The 17,766-nt window shown below is 40.1% G+C and overlaps 1 protein-coding gene across 2 annotated transcripts in view; it reads right to left on the bottom strand.

Annotated features, from left to right (window-relative positions):
• The window catches only part of NKAIN2 (sodium/potassium transporting ATPase interacting 2), an 875,120-nt gene that overhangs the window by 5,192 nt on the left and 852,162 nt on the right, over positions 1-17,766 (bottom strand). For both annotated transcript variants that reach the window (XM_045843378.1, XM_045843377.1), the window contains one exon: positions 1,510-1,591. In XM_045843378.1, coding sequence (XP_045699334.1) covers positions 1,510-1,591 — 82 coding nt within the window. The remainder of the gene's footprint in view (positions 1-1,509; positions 1,592-17,766) is intronic.

Genomic DNA, 17,766 nt, shown 5'->3' with positions numbered 1-17,766 from the left:
GGCTGTCAAAAAATAGTTAAGGGGAGATATCAGACCATTGATGTCCTCAACAGATTACAAGCTTCTGGAGGACAGGGGTCAATTCCTAGTTATTATTACATTTTATGAGTGTGTCCCAACATCATCTGCTTATGGTTGGGACTTAAAAAAATACTAAGGGTTGAGGAGAAGAGATAACATTTCAAAAAAACCTTGGGGCCTGATCACAAGCAGGCTTCCAGGTTATGGTAAGGAGTGTGGACTTTGTTCAGCAAGTAGCAGGAGTCATGGGCAGTTTGGGGCTGGGGAGCAAAATGGTCTGCACACCACTTAAGGAAGATTGATTTGGAGGCCACAGAAAAGATGGGATAGGGGTTCATAGACAGGGAAACAGAAAACTTCCAGTCATGAAAGCCAGAGGCAGGGCAACAGTTGTGGGATGTACAGAGGGGGTGGGTGATGGACTGTTTACAGAGGGAATGCTGTATGTGACATATGGCACTGCCTGGTGTCTGAACTGATAGAAGCTCGTCTGGGAGTGGTGTTGCCACATGCTTCCAGGGAACCGCCAGGAGCATGATGAAAAGTGGAGGCATCAGGCACAGATCATTCCCTTTTTAAAAACAAGCTGACAACATATGCATAAAGATTAATCCCTCTGGAGGAATACTCCAAATATCCACTTCTCATCCTGCACACTAACAATATTCAAAGGTAAAATGGTTCAATGGTGGAGGACAACGACAACAAACACATATCTTCAAAGAGAGAAGCTCACATTGCAAAATGAATTGGAATCTTACTTTCTATTTTGATCTTCGCTTGCAATTCAGCATATCACTTGATGCTGATATATAGAATTTGTTATCAGTTGTTATCCAAGGGAATTTGCCTAAACACAGATATAAAAATCAGGCTCTGATTGTATATCTGCTCTCTTGCGTGCTAGTTTAAGGGTCTGAGGAGTTTCAGTGTTAATATGCTTCTTTCATTGTCACTTTTCACATCAGAAAAATGATAAAGTATTGCTCAGTTTTTGATCATTTAACACTTTGTATAACTAGAGTGATAACCTGTCATTCATCATCCAAATGAAAACACTGTTGAGAGTAGTGGAGGGTGCTGGTAATACTGATACCAGGACAAGCATGGAATCTGAGACTATCCTGAGAAAACCAAAACATGTGGTTTATACAGTTACATATAACTACTTACAATGTTATATCATTTTAAATATATACAACTTTTGGATAATTCAAAAAATTAATATATTATATAGGGTGTTTTTTTTAGCCATGTGGTTGATACTTATATAAGACTAAAGGTAACTTTAGATATAGCATTTGTGAAAAATTAGGTTTTTAAATAATTATGAACAAAATGTTATTAGAATTTACCCTAGTCAAAACAACATGAGAAAAGACCAAAGTATATAACTGAAGGAAATTTGCATGCCATCTACTTTGTGCCACGAGACTGTTTAACCACTTTCAGTATCCCAGAAGGACGCCTCCCAACCAAGGTACTTACATGTACATAGGCTGTAGTTGTAAATGAGATGTCTTCTGAGGCCCTTGATAGCCATAAGAATCAAAGCCACCTATGAAATCAACTGAAAAGGGACAATTGACTTCATTAATTCACTTTCCAGAAGAGATAAAAACATTCACGGTGAAGGTCTCACACAGATTCATCATCTAAACCTTTTAATAATCTTGTAAACCAAAAGTGACTAATCGAGGAGGAAAACAAAATAGTTCCCTCAAGGTATTGATTTCCCCACCCCCTTACCTGTGAGATTCAATTGTTGTTTTTACAGGAATCTATTCACTTGGAAGAAGAACTCAAGATCTCCTCTCAAGCAACCAAGACCTCATTGTTGTAACAAAATTCACTTGCATATTACAGATCCTATATGTCTTTTTGGCTAGTGTAGAGATCTTCTGCAACACATTACACATGTAAAAGTAATGATGGCTTAGGTGCATGTACCTATCAGCAATTGCAGCACTAGTGATACTACTATATACTGTGATTGCTAAGTCAAGGAACTATGCTATAGCTCATAAAACTGAACCTAATGTGGCTGTCCCTTCCATCATGTGGTTGATAGTCTGAAATAGACAACCACAAATAAAGATGTGGAGCAATATCCAACAACCAAACATTTAAATGCAATACATAGCTAGATATTTATGATACAATAAAATATAACAAAAGTTGTTGAGGCATATTTCCCAAAATATGAAAAACAATATCTCTTATTCCATATGTACTTACGATGTAATCCTGACATACCTACTATCCAGTGGTTTAGGTCTATGTTCCTTCTCTTGAACCTGAATAGACCTCTGCGGCCACTTTGAACAACAGAGTATGCTATGAGCGACACTATGTGAGTTCCAAGGCTAGATCATAGAAATGTCACATACACCCCTCTTGTTCTTTTGGGTTGCTCTCTTTTGGAACACAGTCACCACGCCCAGACTAGTCCATGTGGAGAGACCAGGGGAGGACCCGTGAATATGTATATCAGCTGGTAGGTTAGCTGAAGTCCCAGCTGATGGCCAGCATCACCATCCAGACTTGTAAGGAAAAATGCCTCCAAATGGCTCTAGCCCCCAGCGGTTGAGTCAGCCCAGTCTTGAAGTCTTGCCAGTTGAGGCCCCTTACATTACCAATTGGAGACAAGCCATCCTCAGTGTGCCCTGTCAGAATTTTTAACCTTTGGAATGCATTTGCATAATAAATGGTTGTTTTACACACTAGCTTTACAGCAATAGTAACTGGAAGAGTAAATACTAGGAGTCCTGTGAAAAATTTTCATTTTTGTTTTCTTTTTTCCATTCCTGGATGTACAGGTTGTGTGGTGGAAATAAAAGAACAACAGAGAACATGACAAAATTGGTGACAAGAAGGAGAAAGAAAGGGAAGTACAGGCTGAATTAGGATGCCCTAGGGTATCTTTACTTTTCTAGTATTTTGGTTTTAACTAATTTTGGTTCTCTTTATACTGTCTTAAGTGTTACAGGTAGAGGTTGGACGAAACTGTGATGTAACATAAAGTCTATGATGTCTGTTTCTCTGTTTAGTGGGGAAACCTATTTTTTAAAAATGTGTGTTTTGTTTTGTAGAGCAGTTTTACAGCAAAGTTTGTGGCAAAGTTGAGCGGAAAGCACAGAGTTCTGGTGCACCTCCTGTCCCACATGCGCACTACCAACGTCCCCACCAGAGCGGTACACGTGGTACAACTGATGAACCTGAGCTGACCCACCGTTTCCACCCAGAGTCTAGAGTCACATCACAGTTCACTCTCAGTGTTTTACATTCCATGGGTTTTCACAAATGCATAATGATATACGTCACACAGAATAGTTTCACTGCCCTAGAAACCCTCCATGCTCTGCCTTTTCCCTGATCTCTCGCAACCACTGATCTTTACCTGTCTCCACAGTTTAGCCTTTTGTAGAGTGCCATCTAGTTGGACAATACAGTATGGACTCTTATCTGATTGACTTCTTTCACTTAGCAATATACATTTAAGGTGATTTCATGTCATTTCCTAGTTTAATATCTCATTTTTTAAAAAGATTTTATTCATCCATTTTTTTTAGGGAGGGAAGGGGGACGGGAGGGGGGAGAGAGAGAGAAAGAGAGAGAAACATCAATGTGCGGTTGCTGGGGGTTATGGCCTGCAACCCAGGAATGTGCCCTGGCTGGGAATCGAACCTGGGACACTTTAGTTCCCAGCCTGCGCTCAATCCACTGAGCTACGCCAGCCAGGGCTAATATCTCATTTCTTTATACCGTGAAAACTCTTTTTTTCTGAGGCAGAATTTCCTTCTCATCAAATTGAAATAGTATAATGAAAAAAAGAGAGCTGACTTTAAAAGGATCAGGGTTCAAATACTGCTTTGACCACTTGCCAGCTGTGTGACACTAGACAAGTCACCTAACAGCTCTTAACACAGGAATTATAATTCTTATTTCATGCAATTAGCATGAGGATGAAGTAAGATAAGGAATGCAAAGCCCGGGGTGAGACATATGGTGTAGAAAAAGAAAATTAAACCCCCCTGAAAAAAACTAGGACTCATTCTAAGCCTATGCAGTGCAGAAGAAAGAAAGACAGAAAATGTTTAATTTGGGACAACTAAGGAACTATACCAAGTATTTTACAGAAGATAAATGAAAAGAGAATAAACCTCATTTGTTTTCTGAATGGCCCACATTTGTACATTAGCTAATATAAACAATACCAGAAGAGCTGAATAATAATTGAATGACACCTATATTTAAAGTTTATATTTTGAGAAACTGTTGTCCATGACTGCGGATTTGATGTAAATAGTGCCTAAATTCTTTTATTCGGGTTTACCTTGTGAAACTGAGACTTACTTGAGAAATAGTTTGCTGAGAGGTTTTCACAGCATTAAAGTTTCCCTCTGAGGTTCCCTTTCAGTAGGATGCCCCCACCAACCCCTTGCCTTGGTGCTGGACAATAGAGTGGATTAGAGTAGCTCAAGGTCAGGGCAGATGTAAACAGTAAGGTCTTCTCCACTGATACTGAGATCCAAGTTAAACTCAGGTTGATGAGTTGTTATTGTTAATTTTCTTTTGCTTTTAAATACTCCCACAGCTTCCCCCGCCACAGGAATTTCAAATGAATGGCAGAAAAAAGCAGATGGTATTAATAAGCCAAAGATCATGGAGCGAACCTGAAGAAACCAAGATGAATCTTCCAGTCCAGTGGATAGAGTCAGAACCAGAAATGGGAACCAAAGCTTGAGTCTGGAGCAATGTACCTTCCTAAGACATCAGCAAAGGTCAGAAGGGACATGAATTATATCTTCAGCATGTCTTACAAATGGCACTTGAGTTGTCTGGGTCTTTCTCTTATTAGCCGTGATCTGTCTGGTGTGTGTGTGGTGGTAGAGCTGGTTTACAGCTACCCAGCTGCAGGGAATGGTGCTGAAGCTCTGATGGAAGGGTTGCGAATGTTCTGATCATTCAGATCAGCCAGGACCATGGAAGAGGTTCTAGTAGCGGGTGATTCAGAACCAAGAAGAGACAATAAGAGGATCTGAATGTAACCAGGATGGATTTTTACCATTTCACTCATGGCCGGGGGTGGGGTGATGTCAAATTTAATCCAGCATTAAAAGGCATATTTTCTATGCTTTATGTACATGCCTATGTTCACAGCTAGTGAAATGATGTGAGGCCATTTTCCACATGCATCCATTCTGAGTAATTGTTTGGCTGTCTTCCTGAGTATCTGAGGGAGACAAATAGGAAGAAATGGGCCAGCTGACCACTGAAGTTAATACTATGGTGGTCAGTGTTGTGGGCTCAGTACCTTGTACCTTTTAGAGAATGATACTTCAGTCATGTCTGGAACTCTGGGGTGCATATGGGTAGAGAACAGAGGTAGAAGAAAGAGGTAGAAGAAGAGGTATTTTTTTCTCAAAATAATTATTGGGGCTAGACTACAATTTTAGACTACCATTAATGCCACTTTGGTCTGCTTTCAGTTTCTTGAATATAATCACACTTGTTCAGGCTCTAAAGAGACCACTGGAAACTGTGCACCTTTTCTGAGCAGCAGGAGTCATAACATATCCGACAGGGTCTTTCCCCAAGTAGTTGTGATGGCATCTAGATGTTTGCCTTATAGCACAACTCTGCATTATTTAGGAAAAAAGTACCTTTTGTTAATGAGGAATCTCCTTAATTCCTAAAAATAAAAACAAAATAAACTTCTGACAACTGCAAAACGCTTAATAATTTCTAAAGCCATTTCAGGTGATATCATTTATATTTACAATAGCACTGTGAAGTAGGTAAGAATAATTACTTTTATTTTACAGGTAAATACAGACTTATTTTGACTGCCTGGAGCCACCCACGAGCTGAAAATGGGCCTAGAAGCCAGGTAATCACTTCCCTTACTGAGCATATTGGAAAATGATTTCTGTTTTTTCCTCATGCCACTCCAGGAAATTCCTAGAAGGTTATCAAAGGTTTTGCATCACCTTTGGGGTTAAATCTAAAATCTTTAGGTTTTCCCTTACTTATTCATTTAACAAAAGTTTAAAGTTCTTTTGAGTCTTCTCTGGTTCTAGATTCCTCCCTTTGTTATGTATTCTCCAGCATCTTTTCTCTGTTCTTTCTAGAAAATTTATTCCTTCATATTGTTCCCAACTATAATATTCTGATTATTCTGATGTGAACAGTAATCAAAGCAAAAACCACCTGTGCTATATTTGCCAATGAGAGTTACAAATGTGTTTTGATTTTCTGTAATGTATCCTTAAGAAGAGACATGGCAAACATCTTTCAAGCTTTAGTTCATTTCCTTTGTGTCTGATAACTTGTACAGACATCATATAAACATTTAAGCAGTCCTTCCTTCTGGAAATGATCTATATTCTTAGCCCCATCTTGTGTCACTCTGATTACAGCAATGTTATTCAAAGTAAGGAGATGTTTTTCTTATAGCCACTTGGCACATTGTCTCTAATTATTGCAGTGCTTATCATAAAATATGCAAGACAGAGGAATTATGGAAGGCCTGAATTAGAATTAGGAGAATGGAGAGAAAATAGGACAATGAGTGTAAGGTAAATGGAGAAAGGGGTAGGAACCTAGGACATACCACATTTTTGAATATGAGAGAAGGAAAGGGAAAGGCAAGATTCAAAGGTGACTCTTAGAAATCAGTTGGCTAGAAGAATGTTGCTGCCTTTACCATAGCAGAAAAGAATGTCAGGAATAAGTCAGTGTTCGGTTTCATTTGGGAATGTAGTATTTAATTTATAAGTGGAACATATAAATTGCAAGGATCAGGAAACACTTGGAAAAAGGGAAATGTAACTGTGGTACAAGGCAAATTGGAGACCTGCTGGTATTTAAAAAAAATTATATTAAAGTTGATGTTCAATATTACATTTGTTTCAGGTGTACAGCATAGTGGTTAGACATTCATAGGAGTTATGAGGTAATCCCTATCCCCATAAGTCATGAATTTCTTTCTCCTCACTTGGCTTTATTTTGTTTCATTGCAACATATCTTCACAGGATGTGTTGTAAATCAACTTGTTCATTTGTTGATTCCTTCACTACAGTGTAAATGCATGGGACGGACAGTTGACTATTGTGGACTACAGACCCAGAATCTAGAACGTAGTCTGGCTCGTGAAAGACCCTGCATGTTGCATTCACTGCATGGACTGTAAAGAAAAATAAGGCAGTCAATTCGGGTATGAGAGAGGCTGACAAAATTCTAAGTGGAACTTGACTGAGTGCTTTTACCCTTCCTTCCATAAGGCCTTGAACAGTAATAAGGAGATGACCTTTTATTGAAGATCTAGAGCATGAATTGTTGCAGGGTCCTGTAAAACTAAATAAACTTTTTAGATACCGACAGGGAGAAGCCACCACTGGAGTCTGTTTGGCCTATAGGAGTGGAAGGAAAGAGACAGGACACCTTTAGCATCAAGATAACTAGGGTGAGAGGGTCATTCACTAATGAATGCTATCAAGTGATACAAATGTTGAGCATGGGTAGAAAAAACATTGTTCTATTCCTGTCCAGTTTATAACAATCTAAACAGAGGTACACAACGGGATAGATGGTGAGAAAATAAAACATGTGCTTGTTTAATCTTTAGCTCATTGGAGGAATTTGCCTTGTGTCCTATGAAGACAATGCAGAACTGTTATCATTTTCTTTGCAATTGCTACAGCGTTTTCTCTTTGCCTTAGTTTTCCTATCTGCAACACGGAGGCACAAGGAGGTCCAATTATTTTATATTAGTAAAGTGCCATATCAGTTTAATAACTGTGATTTAGTAGCATTAACAAAAGTAGAATTTAGAAATTACCAAGTCAGAGAAAATGTTTTTGAATAAATATTCTTTGCTAAAATATATTCCCTGTTGTGAGCTTCCTTTTTATTTAAACTTTTTAATCATAAGCACTGAATTCAGCGAACCTGAAACTGCATTTTTAAATACACATTGGCAGTAAGGTATTGTAATCCGAAATTCTACCTTAGCTATTGATGACAAAGCCGCGAGTCAACATTCGCTCTTTTGGACACAGAGCCGGAAAAGCCCACGAAGGGAAATTTTAAAAGGCAGTTCACAGAAAGTGAAACCTAAATATTTAGAAGAACACATTGCAAGACATTAAAGAATTTGTGTGTGGGCCTGTGAAAACAGAGTGTATGTCTATTATCTCTGCAGGTAAGGATTTCAAGGGACCATACAAAAGGAATTTAGAACATTACCAACCACAGGCTAAATTCAAAAGACCCGCCTCTCTCCCAGGCAGACTTACTCTGTGGCACTAATTCAGCTTACTATGTGAGCCTGAGGTGTTTGGTCTGGGCTAACACCCCTGAGTGGAATCTGTGGAATATGAGCTTTGTTTCTGATTAGGAAATCACAGCACTCTATGGGGGCACTTTATCCCATTGTTGCCTGAAAGGTCACTCAAGTGTTTGTTATGCTACTGGCAGGCGAAGCACACATTGAATGAAATGAGACTTATCAGCAACATCAGAGCAGATGCTTCACTTCCTAACCCTGTTCAGAAAATATATTTTCTTAGGGTCTTAGGGTCCTAGTTTCCATGTTTCTCTCTTCGTTGTAGCAAAAGCAGATCTTCAGTATCTTAAATGTGGTAACACATTTACATATGCTAAAAATGCAAGTGAAAAGCAATCACTATAGTCGTGTCATACTGAATGAAACATTTCTTTCATTAGAAATAGTTTGAGTAATCACTTTAAGTTTTTCATTCTAAAAGCTTAATACGAAATGAAACATAAGTCCCACTTGATAAATAAACTGTTTTATCTTCTTCTCCTGCCTATTTCTGCCAGTTCTCAGGGAGGGCAACACCTTAGGTGAGACACATGCTGGTTTTCTGCTGAGACCAGGATCTTGCTGTGGGATTGTCTAATAGTGTAGCCTCTGCTGGACACATCACAGGGAAGCTGTGAAGCAGCATAAAGACTGAGGGCTTTGGAGTCAGAAGACCTGGGCTTGGCTTGTGCCTTCACTTCTCACCAGCATCTTCCCCATGAGCAGGTCATACTGCTCTGAGCCTCACTTTCTTCCTCCGTAAGGTAGGGGTGATAAACCAATCCCAGTTCCATAGGGTTATTGAGAGAATCATGTGCATGTAATATTTCTAGGCATGCATATTACAGATACATTATGGATAGATATGGGATCTCATCTTTTTTTTTATAAGAGATTTACACAAAGAAGAGGAGTACTTTCTATTAGAATTTACCAGAGTTTTGCATGGAATGGCATAAATATAGAAGTCATCAGCAGAAGGTAAGGGAAGCTGATGTTGGTCTACAGAAATCCTTTAAAAGCCCACTTGGTTAACTGTGACCTGACAAGCAACTGGTGTAGCCTGTGTGAGATGACGTAGAAAAAGGGGATATATTTTATGTTGAAAGATACATAGATCTAAATTTCCATATGTGGAATATGTTTGAAAATCACCTTGGATATTATTTTAAAGGACCCAGAGAGGCTTGGACCAGCCTGGTTCCTGGTCTGTGAAGCTCAGGCAGGTATGCAGGGAAAGGAGCTGTCCGATGGAATGAGCAAGAATAAAGATGCCGAGAGCTCAAACTTCTGGATTATGGTGGGGAGATGACGCCAATCCTTGGAAGATTTACTTTGGAGAGAAAAAAAACTGAACTGTTCCTCTCAGATTTGGGAAGGGCTACAAGGAGACAAAAGGATAATTGCTGGTATAGAGTGTGGTTGAGTTTCTGGGGGGAAGATGAGTATTTTATGTGTTGTAGCATTGATTTTCTCAGGTTTGAGTCCTAGGCTTGAGGAGCTTGGAAAGGTTTGGAACATCCTGTGGTACGTCAATGGGAGGGAATGAGGCACCGCCAGCAGCAGAGGAGCGAAACAACGAACAGCAACCCAGCATCAGAAGTGGAGCCTCATCAGGCACAGATGTTGGAAGGAAGGAAACCAAGGGTGCTACTGAGAGCATTACTGTTATTACTAATCCTGGAGCTAGATGATGACTAGAAAGATCCAAAGTATGAGAAAAACAAAGGTTCCAGTGGATGGAATCCCCTAAATATTCTCTAGGTGGGAAGCAGGAGGACAAGGTAGGGGAAAATATAGGCAGAAAATGTGCAAATTGGTGATTTGGAAGAATCCCTCATTCTCCGTAATGAAGGTGATGCAGCCCTGGCTGGTGTGGCTCAGTGGATTGAGCGGTAGCCTGTGAATCAAAGGGTCGCTGGTCGATTCCCGGTCAGAGCACATGCCTGGGTTGTGGGCCTGGTCTTGGGTCAAGGGCATGTGAAAGGCAACCACACCTGATGTTTCTCTCCCCCTCTTTTTCCCTTCCTTCCCATCTCTCTAAAAATAAAAGAAAAAAGGAGTTGATCCAAATCAGTGTCCCTGATGAAGGAAATCAAAGAAGTAGATGAAATGAGTGAGGATGAGGGTGGTAAAAGGTGAGAAGGTCAATAATATTTGTAAAGGTGGAGTCAGATGTCTTTAATGCTTTCGATACATGTGGAGAAGTGTGCAAAATACAATGAAATAACTAAGCATCTTAAAGGTGCCTGGGCTGGCCTTGTGCCATGTGTTTGGGGTGGATTAGATTCACCAGTGTTTTGTTCTTGCCTGTTTGAATTGCTTTCGATAATATATGACATGCCTTTCAGTTGAAATTGAGAGCAGTTATCACAAGCTATAGGTGAGCTAGTTAGACATGATTGGGTATGTCTTCTCAGCTGACATTCAGAATATATTTAGAATGCACAGCCCATCTATATGCAGTGGTTTTAATCGGGTGTGGGCACATTAATGTATGTACATCAGGGAAATAAAAAATAAAGGATGCATGCTATAATAATCCAATAGAGAAATACTTCTTGCCTTGAATTTTTTTTTGCTAACATAATTTCTGCATCCTTCTGCAGCCTCCAGAAAAGAAAATCACAAAACTCCTGAGCCTAAATTAACCATATTTTTAGAACGACAGTTGCAGTTTCAAGAAAGAGAATGTCCAGCAGTTGCTCATTCTGACATTTTTATTGATATTTGGGAAAGCTGAAACTAGATTTGCGATTTCGAGCTCATTAAAAACATTTCGGATTACTCCTGTGTGAATTTTGGTGTACACTTGGTCAATGTAGATCAAAAACATAGTCTTCTTTTAAAAAGGCACTTTTATTTTTGCTAAATTCTGCACAGGCCTCTGACTTATCTTTCAGGTTTCGGTTGACATGTTACTTCCCCAGGGAGGAATTTCTCATCTCCTTAACCAGACCAGGCACCTCTGGGCTGCACTCCCACTGCACTCCCTGCTCTCCTTGCCCAATCTCTCCTTACGTCCCAGGGTAATTCCTCCTGGGAACTGTCTGCCGGACCGTAAGCACCATGAAGGCAAAGACTGTTCGTTTGGTTTCCTGCTTTACCCCCAGCGACTATCCTGCAGCCTACCAGGGGGCAGTTCTCCAGAACTAGGTGTTGAAGAATCTATTTCAAGTACCACATTGACGTGATGTGGAAAATATACTTAGAATCAAGAAACTGAAATTCTGCTCCCAGTTCTGCCTCCAAATGACTGTTCGATATGGAACAAGTCAATGTGAGGATTCTGTTCCTCCACAGTAAGAATTAGGGGATTAAAGTAGGTGACTGCTACTGTCCACCCCTCTGGGATTCTGCACAATTCCCTATTGCTGGGACTGGTGTACATACCAATAGTGTCAACACAATATTTAAAAAGAGCAAATCGGCAAAAGGCCTAGTGCATGTGGAAATTAGTTCAAAAGAATTAATTCCCTCTGGCCATGACTACTATTATGCATTGATTTTCCTAGTCAAGTTTCCAAGGAGATGGTCTGCTGAATAGGGTATATACATATGCATGGCCTTTGGACCTGAAATGTGACAATTCCCATTTGGAAAACAGAGTGAAGGCAAAGGTGGGGCCTGGGAGAGGAGAAGATGATTGACAGGTTTGGAACCAACAGAAATAGTGTCGCCCCATTCAATTCATTTCGGTGATGCAGGTGTATAGATGTGTGACTATGAGCCTCCTTTCGTCTTTCTGCTCTTGGGAATTCCTTTAACATCAACTTCATTAGTTACAAAGGCAGCAATCCATATCCAATTTTCTTTTTGTGTCAGGGTTGTTCATGTATAAACCAGCCTCTTTTGTTGGAAACATTTGCAATTAATCCTATAAACCAACAGACCAAAAATGCAAATTTTGCACTGCTGGCCCCAGCCAACCCTGCTGACTCTGAGCCCTGGCCACCATCTATTATTACAGAGAAATGAATTGAAATTCCCACTTTGGGCCTAACCTAATTTCAAGTGATAACAGGCATGGATTCCCAGAAGCACATGATGCCTCTTGATAGTAACATCCTAATTTCCTTTCCTGGTAAATGTTTTAAATAAGATTTTAGCACCAAAGGAAATTAACCTTAAATTAATTGTAATTATAAAATGCCATCGCTGATTTTTGTCTTCAGCCTAATTACTTTCTATTATTTAAACAAACCTCACCTCCTGTGAGCTTCGTTTGTTTCTCTTTCACTCCTTGCCACGCAGTGCCAACCATTCCTAGCCAAGGCCTCCCCAAGTCTCCGCTGCTAGAACAGCCTCATTTAAATGTCACCCAGGGTTGAGGATTTGCCCTAAGCTCGCTAATTTACAAGGCACTCTTTTAGCGCTGCAAGGCTGCTGCGCTCACGTTTGCGTTCCGCATACCTGCTGGCCATCCTTAGAGATGCAGTGTTTTTCAGTCCACCCGCTGTTAGAAAGGAAATAGCTAAACCCAGCCTTCTGTTTTCATTAGCTGCCACTTCCAGAACGAAAGCATAACTGAGCCTAATGAAGTGGGCACCCCCGCCAGCATCATTTATCACAAGACGAACTTGAAAAGTGCGGTCTTCTTTCTCATCGCGTCTCAGCTTCCGGGCGGGGGGCGGGGGCGAGGGTGGGGGCCCCAGAGTTCAGTTTCCTGTGCCAGCACTTTGTCTTGCTCTCATTTGTTCTTTGAGAAGGGACTAAGGGACACAGCGACTTTATTTTGAGAGCACGTATATCCACGTCTGGTGCTAAAAGCATCCCTTTTTTTCTGCCACTCAGCTGCTTTCTTTCTCAGGTCATTATCCACGCACATGTAGAGAGAGGGTGCGAAAACAAGCACAGAGCCCTCTTACAGGAGGGCTGGGTATCGCAAAACGAAGCAGCAGCAGAATAATTAGAATGGAAGACTTTTCTTGTAGTCATTTCTGTAAACATCACCACTTCTTCCATTCACATGCTCTGGCTTTCTTTTCTATTGAGGCTGATTTAAAAAAAACTTGGATATTACTCATTTACTGATAACTTTAGTGCTCGAATAAAATATCTCCTTTATTACACCCCAGTTAAAGGTCCTCCTTTGCTAGTCTGAATATTGTCACCTCGACATTGATTCTTTAGAAACAAGGGCATTGTGCTGGCTTCCACAGTACATATACTAAAGTTAGAAACAAGGTTCTGATTGTTTTGACTCAACAGAAGATACAGATTGAATCAATCTATTTCCCTCATATTCTTGAATCGGGAACGTAATATTTATTTAAAGATGATCATAGTGCAAAAGTCTGTGTGAGAATGTGCATGTGTGTGCATATAGAAAGCAGTATTGTATAATGGAGGAGACATTATGAGAAGAGAGAGAAAGAAAGTAAGAAGAAATTACTGAAGAATTAGACTCAACTTTGACCTGAATATCCAAATTGAAAAATACAGCTCATATATTTTTTTCTTCAATGACCACAAGGGGGTGCAATTTAACAGTAGGCTGAAAAAGAGACCCGTACTAAAGAGACTTACTGTAAAAATCGCTGAGTCTCGCTGTTAGGGAATGCTGTTGTCACAGACAGAAACTTGCCTGTGATTGACAGGAGGCATATGTATATGTAGGCATGTGTTTCATTTCAGGTGGTGATCATTTATTTAGTCTTTTACCTATGACAGCATGTTTTTGTGTTTCCTTTTATTTGTTTAGAAAATGACTACAGGTACTTTATTATAATTTGTTATTCATTTAACTACAATAAAGTGGGGTCTAAGGAAATGTCACATTTCCTTAGCAGTTTCCATGTATTCCAGGAAATGTTTGTGGAGAGCTAAATGATTCATTCATTTATTTCTCAGATACTCATTGAGTCCTGCACTAGGTTGGGGATATGTTAGACACTGAGGATATAGTGGTAGTCAAGACAGGTGTGGTCCCCAGTGGCATTCCTGAATACTCTCTTATCCCGTAGGAGTCAATATGTGCCATACTGCTGTCAAAAGTTCACAAATACACTCAGTGACCTTGGGCACATCATGTAATTTTTATGGGTTTATAAAACTAAGGTGTCAACATAGAGCCATAGGCAATAGTTTGCCATCATTTAAAACCCTGCAGTATTTGTAGTCTAAAATAAATCTTAAACAACAAAGAGATATGAAATTAAATAAATACAGAGCTCCTGCGCTTTGGGGAGCTGGAGGAGCAAGGTGACGGTCCTACCTTGTCTTACGACTGCCGTTCTGAAGAGTATGGCTAGAGATTACTAGTGTTCAGAGTTTGGGGTTCTGGTCTCTGATGATATGTGATTCTGTTCAGAGTTGGGGAAAGTAATGGCAAGTTCTGTTTTGGGAGGGAAGCTGGTGGATAAGGCCAATATCATTTCACTTAGTTACCTTTAGAATTACAAAACATATGTTATAAACAGATGATAAAACAATAATGTATTATTCTTTCATTTAGTTGTTTGAATATAATACTTGAAAAGTAAAATAAACCATTGTAACTCTACCTGTCAACCTGACACCCAAGAAGTTTCCATCATTTTAAAACTGCTAATTGCCTGTCTCTTAGGTTATGTTTGTAGAGTGATTTATAAATAACAAGAAAGGAAGCTCAGGTTACCAAACACAGGTATAGTGTGGCCCTAACAACCAGGTGGATAGATAGGCAGATGATAAATAGCTAGATGGATAGATAGATAGATAGATGGATAGATAGAAGGTAGGAAAAAAGAAGGAAGATCAGAGGACATGTAATATGTTAAAATGTTAACTGAGAGCCAGAATTCAGAATTGTAGGGTTATTCTATTTTTTACAACTGTGTTTTCTATATATACTTCAGTCAACATACATTCCTTTATAAACAGGAATAAACAAATAACTTTCATGGGGAAGTACTCTTCCCTGCTTCCTCCTTTCAACTCCCCCACGGTGGGTGGGAAAGTGTATGGCTGTGCTCAGAGAATTGCATCCAAACTCAGTGATCTTGACAAATGGGAAAAATGATCAAAACATACAGAATGGAGTTCAATACATACATACACACAGGCCAGCAGGCTTTAGAGGAAAAATCAAACAAAAATAACAGAAAATTATTAGCCTCAGAGAAGTGAATAATTTCCTGTGGTTTGCTTTTCAAATGAAAGATTCTCTATATTGATTGTGCCTTTTATCCCAAGGCCAGTTGAGTCTGAAGAATTCAGAACAGACTTCCAAGAACTTGTGCTTGGTTGGTGGGTTCCTGCACATGCGCATCTACATGATTAAACATCTAGAATCCAGTTGTCAATATTTCCCCAAAATAAATCCCCTAGAGTATGTCTTCAAATGACATTTATAGCTTTCTACAGATTATTTGAATATTTAATAATACTTGCAAATACAGCAAATCTCTTTTAGAAATGATACTGTCTACTTAGGAAAATGGACTCCCTTTTCTTTTTAGAGGACTGATGTTTAGCTTTAGATTAAATATTAAGCAAAAGGTTTGTAAGAAAAGATAATAAAAAATGAGAGACCAAATGAAGATTTTTTTCTATATGGATTAGTGAGATTTTGCATCTAACAATGCTAATGAGGCAGAGACATAATTAGTTCTGTCACTGCAAGTCAACATCTGACTGTGGTGCAGAAGAACTGAGGATGAAGTGCAAGAATAGCTACATACAGAGGGGTTAGAGTAGGTTTACAGCTGTGAGTACATCAAATACAGAATTTATTCTTGTGTTATTATTTAGTAATCACTGTATGATTTTCCACAGAAACAACTGCAAACTTTGTTTTGCCCTACCCTGTAGATAATCAAAGGCACATCAGACCAGGAATCTCAGAACATTTTATTTCTTTCACACACTATTGTAAAAGAGAACAAGTGGAGGAAACAGAAAAGACTGGAGGTCGTAAGGAAAACTCAGCATGGCTGGCAACAGATGGTATTGTACAGTGAAGAGCCAGCCACAAAGACAGCTCAGCAAGGGATGTCTGCTCTCCTGGAGAAAGCCTTTTCTCCGAAGACACATTGCTGCCTTTTCATGAACAAATAGATGAAAGTACATTGTGGCGGTTGCCCCACTCTAACAGTGTTCAAGTATCAAGGCCCACCCTCTGGAGCAGGGTCCCAGCTGTTTTCTGGTGAGGAGCTACCCATCTGAAGGCAAATCACTCTGACCCACAGCAGAAGATGCTGACAGTATGCTCCCGCCTGGAGGCAGAGAGCGTGGAGCCCAGGAGGCTGGTAGCATTGTAGCCTGGACCCTCCTACCCACAGGTGGTTGGTGGGCCAGTGAGCCAAGCTAGCTCCACTGTGTGCCCCACAGGTATTTTCAAATACCCAGGAGCCGTGTGTGTGTGCATGTATGTGTTCGGATATGGGATGTTATGACTGAATTGTGTTCCAAATGTGTTCCAATTGTGTTCCCTCCAAATGTATACATTGAAATCCTAACCTCCTGCATTATTGTGTTTGGAGATGAAGCCTTTAAAAAGGTAAATAAGATTAAATGAAGCCATAAGGGTCAGGCCCACGTTCAATAGGTCTGGTGTCCTTATAAGAAGAAAAAGAGACATTAAGGTCATGTACAAACAGAGAAGAAAGTCAATCTGAGGACAAATCAAGAAGTTAGTCTGTCAGCCAAGGAAAGAAGCTTCAGGAGAAACCAAATTTGCCAGCCCCCTTGATCTTGGACCTCTAGCCTTATAAACTACGCAAAAATAAATTTCTATTGTTTAAGCCACTCAGTTTTTATATTTTGCTTTTATACCCCAGGTAACTAATACGTGGGGGTAGGAGTGTCCCATCCTCCTGTTTGCCGCATATGCTCACAGGGTGGCTGTTACCTCCTGGGAAGCACAGCAGATGGCAGTGGTGTCCTGTGAGTTTGTACAGCCAGCCTGTCACGCTGTGGCTCTAGCTCAGATAATGAAAGAGTCAGAGATGTGAACTTCAAGGGCCAGGGTTTTTCGTAGGAAAAATCAACAACTTTGCATTAAAATGTCCATATAAATATTAATCGAACTGGGGTCTAGAAAGCAAATGAGATACTGTTTAAAAGGAGAAATAAGGAACACAATTTTCAAGCATTCGATGTGCCTGCTGTCTAAGGCCCTGTAGTTCGATGATGATTTGCTGCTATTTTATGGTGTTTAAGTGTGAGTCTTTGCTCCTGGAGCCTGAACCCTCTCTCCATAGCTCCCAGGGGTCTCCGCTTCTGAGGCTCCCTGGCTACACTCATTGCAGAGGTCTGCCGTGGCAAAACTGAGCACATGGCTGGTCAGCTTCGTATTTACACCAAGAATACTTTAATCTCCCAGTTGCCGTAATTGGGCTATTATCTCAGCACAGTTCTAGAGCCCAAACTGCCCTCTGTTCCTCAGGAGGCTCTTAGGGATAGAAACTTAACTAATTTGTCAGGCAGGTAG

The sequence above is a fragment of the Phyllostomus hastatus genome, unplaced genomic scaffold (genome assembly GCF_019186645.2).
Source record: "Phyllostomus hastatus isolate PE091 unplaced genomic scaffold, TTU_PhHast_1.1 phas_contig_40, whole genome shotgun sequence".
Taxonomy (NCBI): Eukaryota; Metazoa; Chordata; class Mammalia; order Chiroptera; family Phyllostomidae; genus Phyllostomus; species Phyllostomus hastatus.
Note: the sequence above shows the minus strand (reverse complement) of the source record. Positions and strands in the feature narration are given on the sequence as shown.